This window comes from Scyliorhinus canicula, chromosome 5, assembly GCF_902713615.1.
Source record: "Scyliorhinus canicula chromosome 5, sScyCan1.1, whole genome shotgun sequence".
Taxonomy (NCBI): Eukaryota; Metazoa; Chordata; class Chondrichthyes; order Carcharhiniformes; family Scyliorhinidae; genus Scyliorhinus; species Scyliorhinus canicula.
The window spans coordinates 31,398,061-31,419,066 of NC_052150.1; the positions used below are offsets into that span (position 1 = coordinate 31,398,061).

The window sequence follows — 21,006 nt, forward strand, 5'->3', positions numbered from 1 at the left end:
ATTGTATAGTATAGTATACAGATGAAAAAATTCAATAAAAATATTTTAAAATAAAATAAAATAAAAGGATGGGGGAGGGTATTTCCAATGTTTGGCTTTTGTAAATTGTATCTGGTCTACACAGACTTATTTTGTAGTGTATGAAAGGAAAAACCCGAATAAAAACATTTTTTTTAAAAAGAGAACGGTGTCAAGTATGTTTGTCCCTCACTATCTACGACAGACCCGGTCAAGCAACTATGTGCTATAGTTCACGGCCAGCTCAGTTTGTGGTGCTGCACATTAAAGTTCTCCACCAAAAGTACATTCTGTGCCCTTGCCACCTTCAGTGCTTCATTCAAGTGGTGTTCAACATGGAGGAATCCTAACTCATCAGCTGATGGGGGGCAGTAGTGGTGATCAGCAAGAGGTATCCTTTCCCATATTTGGTCAGGATCCATGCAACTTTATGAGCTCCAGAGTCTATATCCCAGAGCAACTCCCGCCCGAATATATCACCTCTGCTGGATCGGTCATACTCAGAGAAGATGATGGTGGTTTCTGTCAAGTATGATTCGTATGTCAGAATTATTTTGTCAAGCTATTTTGTGACTAGTCTGTGAAACAACTCGCCCAATTCTAACAGAAACCTCCAGATGTTAGCAAGGGGACTTTTCAGGATCGACAGTGCTAGGTACGTTGTTGTCGTTTCCAGTGCCTATGCCGATGCCGGGTGGGATAGTTTCATTACTTTGGTCTTTGCTACAGCTGGCTACCGAGGCAACTCTCAGTCTCCGATGTGCTACAGTGAAACCCGGAGCTCAAGTTTCTGCAGCTGACAGCACTTTCTGTACATGTGGTTGACCAGGTCACCAGTAACGAGCACAACCTCCCACATACTACAGGACAGTGTAGTCTCCACTACATTGGTTACAGATTTGTGGACATCTCCAATCAGTCCGTAAGCATGACCAAGAGCTTCCAGTCCAGTCACCTGTAATTTTTAACTCTTTGCTTTGCTCTCATGTTGACCTTTCTGACCTCCGCCTCCTGCTGTGTGAAATTCAAAGCAAGCTCAAGGAGCTGCACCTCATCTTTCAGCTGGGTATTTTACAACCTTCCGTACTAGTTATAGAGTTCAACAATTTTTGAACCAACTTCTGCTCCCAGTTTATTTTCTTTATTGCTGGCTTGGATTTTCTCTTGCTTAACTTATTTTTTTGCATTTGGAGAGCAGCTGTTCATTTACACCTCCTCTAGACATTTCTTTGCCTGACCCATTATCACTCCACTGACTCTGCACAACAAGCTCTATTGTGATTCCAGTCCCTCGTTCCCAACATGCGATCACAGACCTTCCCTTATGTTTTTACTCTCACCTTCTCCCTCTCACTAGTTTAAAAACGTATTCCATCTCTAACTTTTCCAAGTTCTGCTCAAAGTTCATCAATCTAAAATATTTACTTTGTTTCTCTCCAAAGCTGCTGTCAGATCTGCACAGCAATTCCAGCATTTTCCGTTTTTATAGCTGTATTTCTGCATCATGCCACCAAAAGTATCGTTTTTTTTGGATATTGACTAAAAATATTTTGTAGATCGAGTGCTTACTAAAGAATAGCTCCAGAACACAGTTAATCACACCAAAATTTTATGAAGAATATATATTTTTTTTTTAAATGACTGAAGAATGCATTACATGTTTAGATATCAATAATTTTTCTCTTATTATTTGAAAACTTATTCTATTGTTTGAAAGTGGATTAACGTTATTAATTTAATGCTGCAAAGGAGACTATATTTAATCTAGATGGTGCAGAAGTCACAAAGAGAGCTATTTTTAGCAATAGAAAGGATATGTAGATTAGAATGACTCATAATTGCTGTAACAAATAGCAGTAATATGAGCAACTAACCTGATCGTCATTAGTTTTTACACTTGTACAAATCCATTACCTAGCATAGGTCTGCCATGCACAAAACACCATAATTTATTGCAGATGGAAAAAAATCTTGAGAAACACAAGGAAACCCAATAGTGACAGGGAGACCAAAATTCATTAGTACTTCCATCAATCTGCCAAACTTTCTCAGGAAATAATTAGACTCAGACTGGCTTGAGGTTATTTAACTATTGGACCTTGATGTCTTAATAACAAAGAACATAGAATATACAGTGCAGAAGGAGGCCATTCAGCCCATCGGGTCTGCACCGACACACTTAAGCCCTCACTTCCACCCTATCCCCGTAACCCAATGACCCCTTTTTGGACACAAAGGGCATTTAGCCTGGCCAATCCACCTAACCTGCACATCATTGGACTGTGGGAGGAAACCGGAACACCCGGAGGAAACCCTCGCAGACACAGGGAGAACGTGCAGACTCAGACTCCGGACAGACAGTGACCCAGCGGGGAATTAAACCTGGGACCCTGGCACTGTGAAGCCATAGTGCTATCCACTTGTGCTACCGTGCTGCCCTACCAGTCCCAACCTTTGTCCTTGGTACCTCATCCAAATCAACAATGCAATTAGAGATTCCTATATTCATTTTTTTTTAAAATACATTTATATTAAGTATTACCTGTGAAAGCAGTTTCTTTAACAGTTGTACAACAATTGGATCCTCTGGGAGTGGACATTCCAGCAAGAGTCCATTGCGTACTTTCTGGCGCAAGTTCAAATGCCTGTACAAGTTCATTATGTCCTTTGATCGTAACACATAATCAAATATAGAACGATTGACTGGCTCCTTGAGAACACTCAACAGTACAATTTCCTTGTCTATCTGTAAAAATTCCAAAAACAAGCTGCTTGAAAGACAAATACAATTGAAACACGATGTCTACATTGACTAGCATCATCGCTCAAAAAAATCAAATTGATCTTTAGCAAAGTCACTATGGAGTCAGAATATTTAAAGAATTTGGATAAGTTTTTCCTCCCCTAATTTATGTCACTACATGGCCTAAAATATGGTGTTTATTGATGCTTTACTCTCAAGCTCAGGCCATAAAAAGCATTCAGGAACAAAAGCAATTCATGTTGCCAATTAATAATTCCTAAGCTAGCCAATTGAGGAAATTACAGATTCAATCATGAATTCCAATACTCCTATCTGTACTCTTTTTAATGCACTGTTCTGTTCCCCCCTCAAAAAACTTGCAAGTCTGAAAAACATTCATTAACAAGTGAAGAGGACATATCTCTGCCATGCCGTTCTAACTCAACTTTATTACAATTACATAGCTCTTCTTGGAAGCTTTTCCCTGCCTGTTTGATACTCTGTAACAAAGCTGAAACAAAAATTATTCAGAGCTTCCAACTCACTGAGGAGGATTCAAGCCAATCCACATCCAACAAGTTGCTCTGAAAACTCGGTTTAGATTAATTCCAAAGCAGAGACAATCAACAACATTCTAAATAAAACTCTATAAAACTCTCCATATTCTTAAGTCGATATGCCCTAATATCCAATGTTATCAGATCCTTGAAAAAATTGCAGGACCCAGATTTTCGACAAAAAACTGATCAGTTCTGCTTTGGGCCATATCCTATCTGTGTAGCAAGCTCCGTTAAAATCTGTTAATTAGTTTAGGATATAGTGTTTACAAACAGATTAACAATGAGTGGGAATATTACCACCACTCACCTTCAATGGCAGAGGCAATAAGCAAAATAATTCAACTGACTTTCCATTTAACATTTCAACAATCATTCCGGTGAAACAATACAAATGTATGGAATACATGCAAATAAGGTCCAGTAAAATATATCAAAGATATTTTAGACTGTTCATTTATGAAACTTGCTGAAGTGTGGCTGACTGTAGTTGGAACTGCAGAAGCACTTGCCTACAAAACATAAAACCATAATAGAAACTTAATCTACTCAAGCAATTCTGCATTTGTGAATGAACCAATGAGTCTGCAAAGTCTCCCAATTTAATAATCATGAGCACTTGAGTTCAATCATGATCAAGAAAACAGACAGGTAATTTATTCCCAGGCATTTATAACTATCATTCTGTGGCTAGTCAGAAGGCATTCAAGGCAGACAAAACAATTTCAAGTTGAGAAAAACCCAGGATAGGACATTTCTCAGCACTTGGATATATTAAAATAAGTCCCAGCATCATTGTGAGCACAATCCAATCATGCTGTAACATCAATCTCATTTGGCTAACATAGGTAACGGATTAAAATTTCCATCATATGTGAAATTAAATGCAGAGAAGAATAGAAACTGCAAGAGCTTGTTACAAAACAATCAATTATGGAACAAACCAAATTACTTTTACTGTACCTGTATTATTGGTTGTGAGATGAATGGACTGAGATATGGCATCAGTTTACAGTAGACATCAGCAATATTCAGATGTTGTGCTACCACTGTTATGAATCCTACAGCTCCATAACGTATCCAGAGATTTGGGTGGCACAAAAAAGGTGCTAATGTAAACAAAAAGGGTCATCTTAAAAAGAAACAAATATCAAGATAACACAATAGCTACAGAGAAAGGCAGCAAGATAGCATCCTCTCACTTCATACAAGTTAATTCAAACAATTTAACCAAAATTAATTCAAATCTAGATGTATAAATGCCAGGTGTGTACAGCAGAGAGAGAATTTACTCAAGAACCATAAGAATTCCACTTTCAGACTTCCTCATGATCCTGCAAAGCATAACCTTACCCCGGAAACTAACTCCCCAATAGGGATGGGCAATAAATGCTACCCTAGCCAGTGACGCTCACCATCCCATGAATGATTTTTTGTTTTAAATCAAAAACCCACTATGCGCAGAAATCAGAATTCTTGCTGCCAATCACTAAATCACTACCTGGGGACAGATTGCCTCTTCCTTATTACACCCTCTCTCCAACCCACCTCCCCACCCCCCCCCCCCCCCCCCCAACTCCACCCATCCCCAATCAGAAAGCTTATCCGCGTTCACAGAAGTGTCCTCTGCTGTGCAGCATGTTTGAACAGCCTGTGGATGCCCTGTCTGTACTCAATGCGTAATAACTTGGTGGAGACTGCACTAGGTGACCAGCGCTCATCTTAAAAAAAAGGAAAATTGATGCGACCATCAACCTTTTTGCGACAATCAATCTCACCAATGTCACTGGCAAATTCATAGATGTGAGGCTTTTGCAGAAGTCCCAACTGACACATGCAGGTCAGGGCATTGAGGGCTTTATAAATCACAAACTCCTCGGCATCACTGAGTCCTTGCTGAAGAAGAGGTTTAAGGATTGATGAGCTCTGCCATCCAACATAGGCTGCAACACCTGAAAATATAACAGGTTGAAAATTAAGAGCATCTTCAATCTTCTGAACAAAATCTCAAAAAGATTGAACTTGGATCAGGTACAATTTTCCCAAGAAAAGTATGGTTCATCGCATCCGGTTTTCTCCTCCAATCAGAAGCCCAGAAAAGTCAAAATTAGACAATTCTACAATATAAAACTAAGTAACTACGGCTGCGACAGAACAGCAGACAATCATTTTATAAACAGAATATTCTTCTGACAATCAGAACTCATCCCAATTTGACGACTAACAAAAGTGTGAATTTAAATTTCAAACCAAGCTTGATTTGTCGGTGTCCCATTTACTGGAAGGCTACCAAAAGGTTTAAACGTGTTTGAGGGTGTATTAGATAATCCCTGTGGATATCGATCACATAACAATGTTACACAAACAAGCAAGAGACATACTTTGAAATGCAGCAAGAATTTAAACCTTCAACACTTTTAGTTAGATAAAAAAGGGAAGCACGGTGGCACAGTGGTTAGCACTGCTGCCTCACAGCACCAGTGACCGGGGTTCAATTATGGCCTTGTTGGACTGTCGATGTGGAGTTTGTAATTTCTGCACGCATTTCCACCAGGTGCACTGGTTTCCTCCCATAGTCAAAAGATATGCAGGTTAGGTGGATGGGCCATGCTAAATTGCCCCTTAGAGTCCAACGGTTAGGTGGGGTTACGGGGATAAGGTGGGGATGTGGGCCATGGTATGGTGCTCTTTCAGAGGGTCGGTGCAGACTTGGATGGCCAAATGGACTCTTTCCTCACTGTAGGGAATCTATGAAACTAAATGTTTACTCCCAAACTTCGTTACCAAGGAAATTAAAAGAATCATGCATTCAGTTTGTTATTTGTTGGTATATTAATTGTACAGTACTAACTTGGTGAGAATCAAAGGACTACACACAGGTTTTAGAAAGTGGTACTGGTTGTTGAAATGCGTACGTAGTACAATAACAGCACTTGGCATAAAAAAAACACAATCTCTCAACTTCTAAGTTTGAGGTATCTTTTGATCAGACCACCATTAAGAACCAAAAAACAAATCACCCTGAAGCCCTGACAAACGTGGCTGGAGACTTCAACCAGGCCAACCTTGGGATGGTTCTATCCAAACTCCAACTCCTGCCCCACCAGAGGTTCAAACACTCTGGACCACTGCTACACAAGCATCAAAGGTGCCGACCGCTCCATTCCTGACCTCACTTTGGCAAATCCAACCAAAAGTCGGAACTCCTATTTTGGCTTACAAACAGCACCTCAAGCATGCTGAGCCAGTCAAGAAACCGTGCAGTGCTTGTCCGAGGCTTCAGAGGACTTTTTCGACTGCTTGGAGTCTGTGGGCTGGTCCATATTCAAGGCCGCGGCAGGTAACTTGGACGAATACGCAACCACCGTCACAGATTTTATCAGTAAGTGTGTCGAGGACTGTACCAAAGAAGACAATACGGGTGTTCTCCAGTCGGAAACCCTGGCTTAACCGAAGGATTCATTCCTTGCTGAAGTTCCAGACGGTGGCGTTCAAGTCTGATGACCCTGACCTATATAAGAAATCCAGGCATGGCATACGGAAAGCCATCAGGGACACCAAAAGACAATACCGGATCAAACTAGAGTCGCAGGCCAACGAGACAAACCCACTGCGTCTATGGCAGGGCTTACACGAGATCACAGGCTACAAAGCAAGGCCAGGCAGAATCTCTGGGGCTGGAGCATCCCTCCTGATGAACTGAACAAGTTCTATGCCTGCTTTGAACAGCCAGCTAATACATCAGTGCCACCTGCCCCAACAGCCCTGGACATGCCCATACCCACTATTACAGCCTCAAGAGGCAAGAGCTGCCTCCTTGAAAATTAATCTGGACACCTTGACAACAAGGACACCTACGTTAGACTACTGTTCATAGACTACAGCTCCGCCTTCAACACCATTATCCCGACAAGACTAGTAACCAAACTCTGCAATCTTGGACTTGACCCCTCCCTGTGCAGGTGGATCCTTGACTTCCTCACCAACAGACATCAATCTGTCAGGATAGGTAACAGCCTCCACAATAGTCCTCAACACTGGGGCCCTACAAGAATGTGTGCTCAGTCCTTTACTGTACTCCCTATACACACTTGGCCGTGTGGCCGTTGCTGCTTGTTCAACCTTCACCTGCAGTGTGAGCACCTCACTGAACGTGCTAGCCACAAACTGCTCAGCATTGCAGATGCTCCACAGTGAATCCACCCTCAGCTCCAGCTTCAAAATAGTTAGCCAATAGCTGCAGTTGGTCACCAGGGACAATTGAAGCTTTTTCATAGCACAGGAGGAGCATATCACAGGTCCGGGCTCTCCTGCCATGAATACCCTCAAGCCCTTATTTACTTCCTTTTTGAACAAACAAATTATGCTTGTATAAGAATACCTCCCTTATGCCATCTTACTTATTTGTATTACTTTATTATGACACGCTGTTCTGTTGATTCCATTTTGTCCCCGTTCTTTATTGTTTGCCATTATCATTTTGATCCATGGATGCTTAACAGACATATATCTCAAGTCGAGCAGGGGAAATGAGGAATTCAAAAGTTACAAATGGGAACACTGCTAGCTTTAGACAGCAAAACTCAGATATTGTGGCACTCGAGAAATGAGGTGGGACTCTGTTCGATTAGTTGGCTGGTGGCAGCCACTGAATTGGCCAAAAGGCCAAATTCTGTCCTGTAACAGTTGGTGATTGGATCCTGTCTGAGTGGGATGATTTCCAGAGAACTAAGGAAAGCAGAGTCCGAATCTTGGATGCTAATGGGAGAGACCTGGTTTCTCTCCCTCGTATTCTCTCCAGAAAAGCGACTGTATTTCTGAAACTGCAGAGGCTTGAATGAATCTACAGTGAAAATCTCAAACTGAAAGCAAATATATGAGGGTGAGGAAAAGATAAAATGGTGGGGCTCGGGAGATGGGAAATCAGAATTAGATAATAGTTAACCAGTTGTGTTTGCTGCAAATTTCATTATAGATTTTGTTGTTAATAAAAAAAGTAATTCTCTTTAAATTTACAAATCTGGTGACTGTAATTATTGGGCAGCCAATGGCCAAAGACTTTGGGTCTTTTTCGAAGCATTCTTGGTTAATTCAATTGTGTTGCAACTCAGGGTCAAGGGGGGCTGGAATTGACTGCGCCCTAGCCCAGGGTGTCGTAACACAACTGACTTTCATTTATGTGTTGTTTCTCAGTTAATCCCTTCTTCCAAAGCCCAAACAGTTTAAAATCATGACTACTTCTCTGCAACGCTAACTGCGAGAACACCGTTCCCAGACCTTTTGTTTTAATACTCTAGGGTCTTTCCTTTCTGATCCTTGTTATTACAGAGCATAGCCTTAAACTATAAACCGCAAGAAGACTGCAACAAAAGCAAAAAGCATCACTTTCGCCGGTGCATCGAAATCCCACTGTGCTGCAAACTTCTGATACCCATACTCGCTCTGTCTCACTCAAGATTTGCTCCCTCTCCCACAGCTCGCATGCAAAGCTGAATCCACTATCTCTGTAGCTACTGCCTTTAATATCCTGAGATGCAACCCATCAGATCCAGAGGACGTATCGGCCTTTAGCCCCATTAGTTTGGGGTCTGCTCCAGGATCGTAATATCTGTACTTATGTAAAAAATTTCACACCCCTGAATATTTAGTTTTCAGTTTTGATCTTGTAACCAAGTCCCTGTGATGGTTATAATATCATATTCACTAACCTCTATATATGCTGTTAATTGATCTATTTTGTGCCGAATGCTTTGTACTTTTTAAGTTAAGAGCCATTAATTTTGGCTGGTTACCATTTTATCCCTATGTGTTGCTTTTATTTTTACCTTTATACACCCTTTGTCCCTTCATGTCACACCCAAGTGCAGTGGGTGCTCATCGAGTCTGCACCAACCCCCTCACCCTCTCGCCCTATCCCAGTAAACCTTTAGCCCCACCTAATCTACACATCGTGGACTGTGGAAGGAAACAAGAGGAAAACCACGCAGACACAGGGAGAAGAGCAAACTCTACACAGTCATCCAAGACCGGGAATGAACCCAGGTCCCTGGCGCTGACGCAGCTGTGCTAACCACCATGCTTTGTAATGCTGTCATATTTTTTGGCTTTGGGAGCCTACATATCCTCTTCTCGGAACTGACCTCCCCTCAATTTAGTTTAAAGCCCCCTCTGCTTCCCTAGTTGTTCGGTATGCAAAAAACACTGGTCCAATCACAGTTCATATGCAATCCGTCTCAATGGTACAGCACCCACTTTCCCCAGTTCTGATGCCAGTGCCCCACAATCCAAAACCCACTTCTCTCAAGCCAGTCTTTGAGCCATGTATTCATCTCTAGATGGCTCAGATAACAATCCAGAGATTGCAACCTCGGAGGTTCTATGATATAATTTAGTGCCTAGCTCCTCAATGTCTCTCCGCAGAACCACTTTTCTCGTTCTTCCCATGTCATTGGTACCTCAGGGACCACAGCAATGCAATCCTCCCCCTCCCACTGCAAGTTCCTCTCCAACCCGGAGCAGATGCCCTGAACCCTAGCACTAGGCATGCAACACAGCCTTCGTGTCTCTTGATCCTGGCTAAAGAAAACAGTTTCTATTCCTCTAACTATACTACCCCCGACTAATATTACATTTTTTCTCCCCCCACTTGAATGACTCCCTTACCATGGCGCTACAGTCCGTTTGTTCATCCTCCCTACCATCCCCGCTCTCATCCACAGAGGGGTCAAAAATCTCAAACCTGTTGCACAAGGACAGGGGCTGAGGCTCCTGCAGTGCTACCTCTTGGATCTTTCCACCTACCTCATTCACAGTCACACCTTCTTGTCCCTGAACACTGATGGAATTCAAGGTAGTTAATCTAAGGGGTATGACTGCCTCCTGAAGCACAGCATCTAGGTAACTCCCCCACTCCCTGATGGGTCGCATGCATAGACACAGTCACAGACAACATAAATTGCATTTCCTCCATCAGCCTTCTATTACTTCGTTGAAAAACTATTAACCAAGTATTATCTGTTCTTCACACATCTGTGCTGGCTCTCTAATTAGCTCAAACCTATCCTGCAACCGGCTGATATTTCCCTATCCACTACTGATGTTAAACCGACAGGTCGAAAGTTACTGGAATGTCTTTACACTCTCTCTTGAATGAGGGTCACACATTTACCACTTTCTAATCTAGCAATTCCTCTATATCCAGGGAAGGTTATGGCGAGCCCTTGCACCATCTCCACTCCCACTTTCTTTAACATCCTGGGATGCAAGCCACCCAGTCCAGGTTTCTTATGCACTCCAATTGCAGTAAATTCTCCTAATTTTCCACCCATCTGTTACCTTTACCAATATTTTGTCTACTTAATGTTCCTTAGTAAACACAGCATAAATGATTCATTTAAGTATTCTAGTTTCACTTTGTGCCTCCATGCATATTTCACCCTCTATTTGTTCTGAACAGGATCCATTCCACCTCTTATTACTAGCGTACTATCCACAAGCCAATAGAAGATATTTTATTATCTCTTTATTAGTCTTATTTCCCTTTTCACTTCTCCTCTCAGCTTATTTGGCCTAGATCTCGATTGAGAAATTCACCCAACATCCGTCATAAACTATCTTTTTGTTTCCCATCATATTTTTTGTTTATCTTCCTCACCATCCAGGAAACCATGGCTCTGGTTTCTCTGCCTATCCGTCTTTTTGAAACCTGTCTATCCTATACCTGAAACATTTCCGCTTTAAAGACCACTTATGATCTGTTAAGTTATTCGTCTATCTTTTCTTCCATTTTAGTGTGGCTAGATTTCCTCTTTAGCCCTCTTCCAATTTAGAAGTTACACTTTTAGACTGCTCCTTACTCTTCTCCATTACAAATCTAAAATTTATGATACAATGATCATTCTTACCAAGCGTTCTCAGACAGCCACATGGTCCATTTGGTTCAACTCAATCCCAGCATCAAATCTGGGGAAGGAATGCCGGGCATAGGAATTGCAAGCAACAGGTCTCAGCTGCCCATCCAGGATAAAGATTACAGTTTGTGGAGAACAGGATGCATGGCTATAGCATTAGAATGGAAGAGGCAGAGAAAGTATAATCCAGAGAAACAGCAAGTCGCTGTTAGAAAAAAGACCAGTAGAAGCATTCTGCTGGGCTTTTTTGCCCTTACAAGTTTTAACAGAGCAGTTACAGACATGAGATAAGTAGGCTTGGAATGCCTCAGACTGATCAAAACACCAGACATGATGGGTAAAATTTCACAATGTGGGAAAGGGCAACCATGACTGAAAGAATTTGGAAAATGACATCAGACAAAATGGGAACAGGAAATTAAGAAATTCATATTTACTGTGATTAGTTACAAAGAATCAGAACATAAAGTGCAGAGGGAAGTCTCAACACTTCAGACAGCCATTCTTAATTCTACACACAGAAGATGTTGTGTTTCAGCATTACCATCTCAAGAATTAAGTACATTTTTAGAGGACAGACAATTCCTCTGTACGTCAAGAATTCAATATCACAAATTAACTCCTGCTATTTAATCCAAATATTATAGAAAATAGTTATTTTTCTTTTATTAAAAGCAACATGAAAGGACACTTATGTTTCCATTATATAGGCAAATACAGACAATAAGATTAAAAATAAGTTTTCAACTGATATCCATTATTATAATTCTGTGTACTTACCAACAATACTATCAAAGAAAGCACCTCGAAGGTGCCAATCATTTTTATCATTCAAAAAGGTGATCATGTGCGACAAGAGAACATCATTCGCTTTTTGACGTCCAAAGAACACACAAAGCCGGGTTATACCATTCTCCATTAAAGTCTGTTTCACTATATTTTCTGGGTCACTCAACAGAGTCACCACTTTCTGCTGAACCATCTCATGGAGAGCTTGTAATTCTATAAACATAGGATTCAGTTCATTAGCATTCAACTGTAGGTTTCAAGAAATTAAGACAGATGTTTCAACCACCGTGTCACAAATTGCACAGAAAATTTTAAAATGAACTTTTAATGCAAAAAGATTACCAGAGTCATAATTTTCATTGGGATGTAGCATTTCCTCTGTTTCTTCACCATTTAGCTCACTTTCCACATTCAAATTATTTAATTGGACTATTTCTAAAAAGCGGAGGGCAGTCTCAGCCAAAAGTGCTATGTTTTCTATTCAAATACAAGAACATGAATTAGTGAAAGAACATGAAAGTTCAGCAAGTAACTTTCACTTAAACAGATACTATGTTTCCTGTACTATTACGGTTAGTGTTTTGCCAATTAAGAACAAATGCTAAAATTGATACAATTCAAGAAGCAGACTATTGGGGATCAATACTGTACCAAAGGAAAATTGAAAATAATGGAGTGTCGAACAAGTATCAAAATTGATTGAACTGCTTTCTTGATTATAAAAGTCTAAAACAAAACAACCTTCATTAATATTGGGAGCAGTGATAAACCTCAGAAGAGGTTCCAACAGTCTCATTCATATACCATAATTCAATCTTCTAATGTTTGATAAGCCTCATTTCAGTGTCAAGACTTAGGCCTCGATATTAAGAGAAAGGTAGAAAATGCAGGAAATCTACTGAGAGGTGTTGAACCTGGTACACTCAGCAAAGTGCAGACATGCCCAATTTCAATGATAGAACCTCATTTAACTCTGCACTGATGCCTGTCTGATGCCCAGCCAGATTAGCTGCCTGGTTAGAGGGCAAGAGTAGAAATGTAGCAGGAGCCAAAGCTGAAGAGTTATTCAGTGGAAATAGGGTTTCAAGGTTGAGGATTGGGGTTATGAGACAATAGTGCTGGGTAACAATAAAGGTAATGGTAGCCAGGGTGTGACAGGAAGGGACAAGCATATAAACATAAGAGAATGAACAGTGAATATGGCCAGTGTAGGGAAAATTATTTTAAACGAAGATGAGGGAGGAGGGCTCAGGCAAAGAGAGATTTAGAAATCCGATAAAAATTGAGACAATAGAAAAGCACATCGATGTGGGTCATGACAAGGTGAGTGGGACAGAAAGGGACAGAGCTTAACAGTAATAGCATACCTCTTTAAAAGTAAATTAAAAATAACTATCTGAATGTGCAGAGCATCTGCAGTAATAAAAGATAAACTGATGACAAAACAGTTTAAATCTAATTACTATTACAGAGACACAGTTACAAGGTGACTGATGACAAAACAGTTTAAATCTAATTACTATTACAGAGACACAGTTACAAGGTGACTCAAGTTGGGAAATAAATATGCCAGGGAAAACAATGTATCAAAAAATCAGGCAGAATGGTGAAGGCAGGAGGTGTCGCCTATTAAGTACAGTAATGGGTTAAGAGACATTCCAATTAGTTGTCGCATTTATGTTAAGTATCCAATAATTGACACTGATATGTAAAGAGGCGTCAGGTAGCCTTTGTGTCAGGTGATGAGAGAGTTTTGTGCAGAGTCTGTTAAAGTGAAATAAAGGTGTTTGTGAAAAGGAGCAGAACATTTGACTCTTTAGATAACAGCAGCTAAACATCGAACTTGGCCCAAAGTGTAACGAAAGACAACAATGAAAAAGAATCTTGGCTCAGAAAATCAGGAAGTAGGAATCAGTAACTATTTCCCTCTACACAGAAGGTTACCTCACCTGCAGAGTATTTCCAGCACTTTGTTTTTATTTGACATTGCAATTTTGTAATCTAATTTTTCTATTACTGTTTGTACACAATAGTCGAAGCTGACCTTGTATGTGCACCTGGCTTCAAAGATCAATATTACCCCCAATTTGTTTGTTCTTTCAACATTGCGTGACAACATTTAAAACAATTTGATAGAAAATGTCTGACAACATTCAAAAAATTTGATAGAAAATCCATGTAAACTAATTTTCAGTTGTGTATAAAGTTGTTGGTTGTACTATAGGGTAATTGGTGTTTAATGATTAGTTTCAGTTTAGTTTACTGTTAGGAAAACACAGGTAGTTTTGAGGGATTTATATTGGTAAACATTAGAAATAAGGTATAGCTTGAAGTGGGTTTAATTTACTGTTTCTGTGTATGGAAGGGTAAACCTATGAATTAGATTCATGCACAAAGGTGTTTAGTGTGGGTGTTGGCTCAGTTGTATTTGTACACACACACAAAATATCAGAAGAGCAACACATCAACCTAAACAAACAGCCACAAATTCCCCAACCTCCCCAGATACCAACGCCCCAACACACCCCGCCTCCCCAATTTTTATCCCGTTATCTCCCCCCCCCCCTTGCTAACCCCTCAATTCTTCGTGAAAAAAAAATCAATGAATGGTTTCCACCTCCGGGTGAACCCCTCTACTGACTCCCACAAAGCAAACTTGACTTTCTCCAACCTCAGGAATTCTGCCAGGTTGCTCATGCACACCACTGCCTTTGGCAGCTCTGAGTCCCGCCAATACAAAAAAATCTGTCTCTAGGCTTTCGGAGTCAAAGGCCAAAAAAACAGCCTCTTCCCCCCCCTTCACCGCCACCCCAGATTCCAGGACCCTGCGACACACCAAATACCACCACCTTCGGACGCAGGGTCACCGCCACACCCAGAACCTCGGTCATAACATCCGAGAATCCCTGCCAGAACCATCTCAGTCCTAAACACGTGAACGTGATTCACGCCCCCACCCCCCACTTCCACCTCCGTAAAGAACCTGCCCATCCTCGCCACCATCATGTGGACCCTATGCAGCACTTTAAACTGGATGAGGCATAACCTCGCACACGACGAGGATGCGTCCTGGCCCGCACCTCCTCTCCCAGTTATTCCTCCCCTTGCGTTTAATCTCCTCCACCAATTTCTTGCATATTTGACACCTCCTCTCCCCTCTTTCATCCTCTGACAACTTGTCCTGCAAAAACGGAGGCAGCAGCCTCAGGAAGAACGACACCTCTCTCCTCACAAAATCCCTCACCTGCAGGTACCTAAAGCCATTCCCTTTGGGCAACTCATACAATTCCTCCAGCCCTTCAAATTTTTACCCTATAAACAAGTCACTAAAGTACACAAACCCAGTCTGCCACCACCCCCAGAACCTCGCCTCCAGCCCCGCCGTCACAAACCTATGGTTGTGTTTACGGTATAAAGATCATCTGGGGGAGGATTCAGAGGAGAAATCCTTAGACTCTCACGTGGGTTCAGTGTGTTTTACCACACAGCCAGTGTGTGTTGAAAGGGACATTGTGTTACTGAGACCACTGTAGCTTAAGATATACTTTGTAGCCCATGTTAACCTTCAAATCTGTGTATGTGTGAAGTTAAGGGAGAGTTCTGGAGTATTGTATCATAATTACACGGTCATGTTTAGCAAATGCTTTTTTTCTAGTTAAAACTAATTAGCGTTTCTGTGACTCTATTGCTACACATTTTCTAAAAAGAAGTTACACTCTTTTGAGCCAAGGTCCATTCTGGTATCTTCCCCATCCAATTTTAACATCAACAAGGATCATAACATTACCCACAATTGAAGTATGTCAACCCAATATAGATCAGATTTTACAGTGCAGAAGGAGGCCATTCGGCCCATCGAGTCTGCACCGGCTCCTGGAAAGAGCACCCTACCCAAGGTTAACACCCCCTATCCCCATAACCCAGTAACCCCACCCAACACTAAGGGCAATTTTGGACACCAAGGGCAATTTATCATGTCCAATCCACCTAACTTGCACATCTTTGGACTGTGGGAGGAAACCGGAGCACCCGGAGGAAACCCACGCACACACAGGGAGGATGTGCAGACTCCGCACAGACAGTGACCCAAACCGGAATCGAACCTGGGACCCTGGAGCTGAGAAGCGATTGTGCTATTCACAATGCTACCGTGCTGCCCTATGTTTTAAGTTTCAATAATACCAGAAGTTATAGTACAGAACTTGAATACTGCTAAGAAGAGAGACATGTTGCCAAAGCTTTCCATCTTGCACCAATACCAAATTTCAAACTATCACAACAATTTTTACTACTGGAGAAAATGTTGCTGATTAGTTGGCAAGTCGACTCTGATTGGTCGAGACATTGCTTTGGAAAAAGCAATGGACAACTGTAGGTTACCCAAGCTCCCAGATAATTTAGAAAGACACAAGCCTTGAGCATATTCCTCATGTTTGCAAAGAATGGGTCCCTGCATAGGAATGTATGTCAATTCTCACAAGAGTAAATGAGCTGTTACAAGCTCAACTGACAATCTTAAATTGTTTTTTACGTAGCTATTTGCCTGCAAAGAATTGTTCAGCAAGTGCTGCTAATCTCATCTAAGATGTGCAGATGGCGTTGGACTGGGGTGAGCACAGCAAGAAGTCTTACAACACCAGGTTAAAGTCCAACTTTGTTTTGGGTTTTGCAGATGCAGGCTGGTTGAGTAAGGTTATACAATCCAGAGTATGCTAATAGCTATAATAACAACAAATGTAACAATCACTCAAGCTCACAATGTGATTTGCTTTAAAGTGATAGGCAGAGACCCACTCTGCAAACAAAAGGAATATGTTAAAGTCTTACACCTTTTTTTTTTTAATTACCGGGGAGCTTGAGGAGCCTTAGTTCCTCATTGCTTTCATTATAGCAACACCTCGTTGGTTAACGGGCCAACTCTAATTCAATCAGTGCCCTTTTCTCCTGTAATATAAATTTGTAGTGGTGATTTGAAATTTTGCATGCTTGGATTTGTCCTGATGTGTACAAGGCAAAAGTGTAGACAACATGTCTCTCTTTTCAGCAATATATAAACAAAAGTTCACTGAATAATTTTCTGAGCCAAAATTATTCGGTTTGGAATATCAATATATTGGTATATTTAGTGTTTCTTAAGTTCTGTCTTAATAGTCAAGATTGCAGTAGACAGATGATTCAACGTGACCCAGTTCAATGAGAAATGAATCATTTCCATAAGTGAAGTAACGCAAAAATGATATCAAATATGTTGTTTCTGTTGAGTTTCTCAAATGCACTTCTTCCTTACATTACCTGATGCATTTTAAACGCAACGGTTGTCACTCATATTGGATGAAGCAAGTCCATTGGGCACATACCATATACAATTAGTGCACACGAAAAACTCACTACAGAATAAAACTGACATTTTCAGACTCCAATCCTTACCTGCATATGCCAATCTGACAAGAGTTGCTTCATCTTGAGCTAAGTGGGCAATACCTGGTAAAATGTATTCAGGGTAAATATTGACATCATTGCGTGGTACTTCTTTGACAAGAGCCAAGACTTTTGTCAGTGTTCTGACTGCCTCAGCTCGCACCCTAGGTATGAGGTCATTGGCAAAATGCAAGAGATAAGGTGTTATACGATCAAGCAAAATCTCGCCACTTAGTCTCGGTGCCAAATGGAGAATCAGTTCCAAAGCAGCTAGTTTAGAATCACAGTACTTGAGTGTCTGCAAGCAAGAAGTAATAACAGACACCAAAATAACCAACCCATGCTCTTTGGTTTCTCCATCATTTTTCTCAGTCCATTCTTCTCCACAAACATTTTGCAAAATATTTTCTAGATCTTTCCGTATTACCAGGATGCGTTCATCAGCAGACTGGAAAGTCTCTTTTGCAAACTGTGCCATGTATGGCTGCAGAAATGTGTAAAATAATTCTGGGAAAGCTCTGCCCCTCTGTTGTTTAAGATATTCTTCTGCTATTAAACGTGTATCTGGGTCACGTTGAATCATCTGGCTGACCTGCAATACAAGAGGAGGTATTATCAAATCTTTAAAAAGACAAAGATTAAAGATCTAGGAATGAGTAGCTATTACTTGAGCATAACATGATGTGGAGATGCCGGCGTTGGACTGGGGTGAGCACAGTAAGAAGTCTTACAACACCAGGTTAAAGTCCAACAGGTTTGTTGCAAATACGAGCTTTTGGAGCGCAGCTCCTTCCTCAGGTGAATGGCGAAACATACCTCGCCATTCACTTGAGGAAGGAGCTGCGCTCCGAAAGCTCGTATTTGAAACAAACCGGTTGGACTTTAACCTGGTGTTGTAAGACTTCTTATTGAGCATAACAGACAGAGCTAAACCAACTCTAATTATAGGAAATGCTTTTATGGTTCCCAATGTGCAAGGGTCGCATTAAAAACTGTAATCAATACCTTGAAAAACTATGATAAACTTCATAGTGCTCCAACTGTGATCAGTTATTAAGTTTTAAATATTGACTTATTACGTGACTATGGCCTTTCAACGCAAAGATGGTGCTTTGATGCAGCAGTCAAAGGATTACAAGATCAGTAATCTAGGAAGTACAACTTGGGTCCTGCAATGGTTCTCTGGGGGAAAGCATTGCCAACTGTAGCACACTACACATACCTGATGATTGTAAATTAATTTCACAGTCAGTGTGGAGTACTAAGAATGGAAGGCAGTGTGGATAAGTAATTTTTTTAGAAAGACGCCATGGTTATTGCTCTAGGATTACTATCTCGTGCTTGACTTGAAAACAGCATGAATATAAGTGTGAGATGGAGCTAATTTAAAATGCTCTCCACAGTAAAATAGTCTGTTAACATGCACTAACCACATGTGTATATAAAGAATGGCCACTCCACTGTGCAACGAGGGCTGCCAATAGCCCGTGGATTTGTAAATCAACAACAACTTTTGAGACCAAAGTGGTGAAAAGTGGGTGGAAAGTTCAAATTTTAGATGAGATGGAATTACAAAATCGAGGGATTTTATGGTTACATTATGGAAACCCAACAGTGGTTACGTTAGTGCAATGCTTATTGTACTGTACTCACAGCCTATAGTTTGTACGCTCATATCGCACTATGACATGTTGTAAAAGTAGATTCAATAAATCTGGATATTTAAGGACTAGCCCTTGGTATAAAACTAACTGGTTCATATCAGGGAAGGAAATTGGTCACTCTTTCGGCTCTTATTGAAATTTGAGACACAAAAGAAAACCACTTAGTTGCCTGGGCAACTACTGAAGGGCTATAAAGGCCAAAAACACTCATCCTGAAAATAATTTTTAAAAATAAGCACATAATGGGAGTGCAACACAGCATGTACCTTACTATTTCTTGGAATATTTTCTTATATTATAGAATATGATTATTGCAATATGGTACACCTTTTGCACAGAATACTATGCGACCCGTTGGAAGAACACATCTCAGTACACTAACACACGCTAACTTAGTTACGTAAATTACAATGTTACCGCCAAATGTTCCACCAGCTACAGTTGATGGATTCCATGTCTTAAAACCATAACACATAATATGCATAATGGCGGAGTGCAGTGTAATATTGTGATGAGATGTGCCAACAATGTTACAAACTCGATGTACATATTTCTGAGATGTTATAACCTCCCTCCTCAACACTCCACTCGAGTGTTATATTTAAAAAGTGGTTCCAAAAGCTGTATGTTCTACATATTTACTCCAGCATATCACAATGCTTTTGGCAATAATAAGCAATTTGAGTCACTTGATTATGCTTACCAGACCTCTTATGTTCAAGTCTTCAATCTTATTCAGCACTTGCTCATGGGAAAAATGTCCGTTCCTGTAAGCCAGCAATTGGGATAGATCAAACATAGGCACTCCCTCGGTGAAAAGCTCTGCAATAACACACCCTATACAGGGTAATAAAAAAAAGTTTTGTTTAGGTGCGTGTTGTGTAGAATACACACTATGTATCCACAATATACAGACATTACAAAAAATATGTATAATGCCCACACAAATACTTGTATCAGACACCATATCCTGCACAAACCGTAGAAATTTATTTTCTCACTACTAAACAGCACAGAACAAAAGTTTTAACCATGCAACTGCTTTCTTAGCCTTTGGTTCTTTATCTATGCGAGCTACAAAGAAACTCATTCAAAAACACAACAATTCATCTTAAAATGTGCAGTCTAATAGAACACTGAACTCGCAGCAATAATAGCTGATCTGACTGTAGCTTTAATTTCATTTTCCTGCTTGTTCCCATAATCTGTCTAACTCACACTGGACATCCCAGACTCCATCGCTCCCTGGGAACAGAATTCAAGAAACAAACTATCCTCAGAAAATAATTCCTCTTCATCTCCATTGTTCAAACTGTGCATCCTAGTTCTGGTCTCTCTCACACAAAGCGAAACATTACTGGATTTTATTGTTAAACATTTATGAGAGTGGTGCCTGGAAGGTGTTTATACTTGTGCCTCTGACCAAGTAGGTTTTTGGGGAATGTTTGTAAGACTCTTTTAATTGTGTGATGGTAATCTTGTGTGTTTATGCTTTATTTTCTTCTTGTTAATAAATATTTTAATTTTTAAACCTCAAAAGTGGTACTGGAATTCTATGCTGCTGAGATCAAAAGATTTCTTCTTGTTTTTACGAATACAAAAAGGAGTCGTGGTCAGTCAGTCAGGTTTTCCTCTGGGATTTGGCTCACTCAGCAAATGAACATCTGCTGTAATCACAAAGGCATTTAGCAATTTCTATTGGAGTTGGAAACTGCTGCATCAACCTTCAATCTGACATAGAAGTGAATGACTTTGCAGTTATAAAGTTATTTTAATCAGATGTGTACGCACCAGCTTTAGTTTAAATTCCAAATTTGAGGCTTGATTGGTGGGTCCAATCAACAGTGATAATGCACTGTTAGGTGCTTACAGGAAAAATTTGAAGAGAACAAAGAACTTTGTAAATA

At 40.6% G+C, this 21,006-nt stretch overlaps 1 protein-coding gene across 1 annotated transcript in view; it reads right to left on the reverse strand.

Moving 5' to 3' along the window:
* The window catches only part of pik3r4 (phosphoinositide-3-kinase, regulatory subunit 4), a 104,535-nt gene that overhangs the window by 77,426 nt on the left and 6,103 nt on the right, over positions 1-21,006 (reverse strand). The window contains exons 2-8 of the mRNA XM_038796378.1: positions 19,803-19,936; positions 17,445-18,027; positions 12,360-12,494; positions 12,009-12,230; positions 5,097-5,270; positions 4,282-4,427; positions 2,561-2,764 (exon numbers count right to left, since the gene is read on the reverse strand). Of these exons, the coding sequence (XP_038652306.1) occupies positions 2,561-2,764; positions 4,282-4,427; positions 5,097-5,270; positions 12,009-12,230; positions 12,360-12,494; positions 17,445-18,027; positions 19,803-19,936 (1,598 nt within the window). The remainder of the gene's footprint in view (positions 1-2,560; positions 2,765-4,281; positions 4,428-5,096; positions 5,271-12,008; positions 12,231-12,359; positions 12,495-17,444; positions 18,028-19,802; positions 19,937-21,006) is intronic.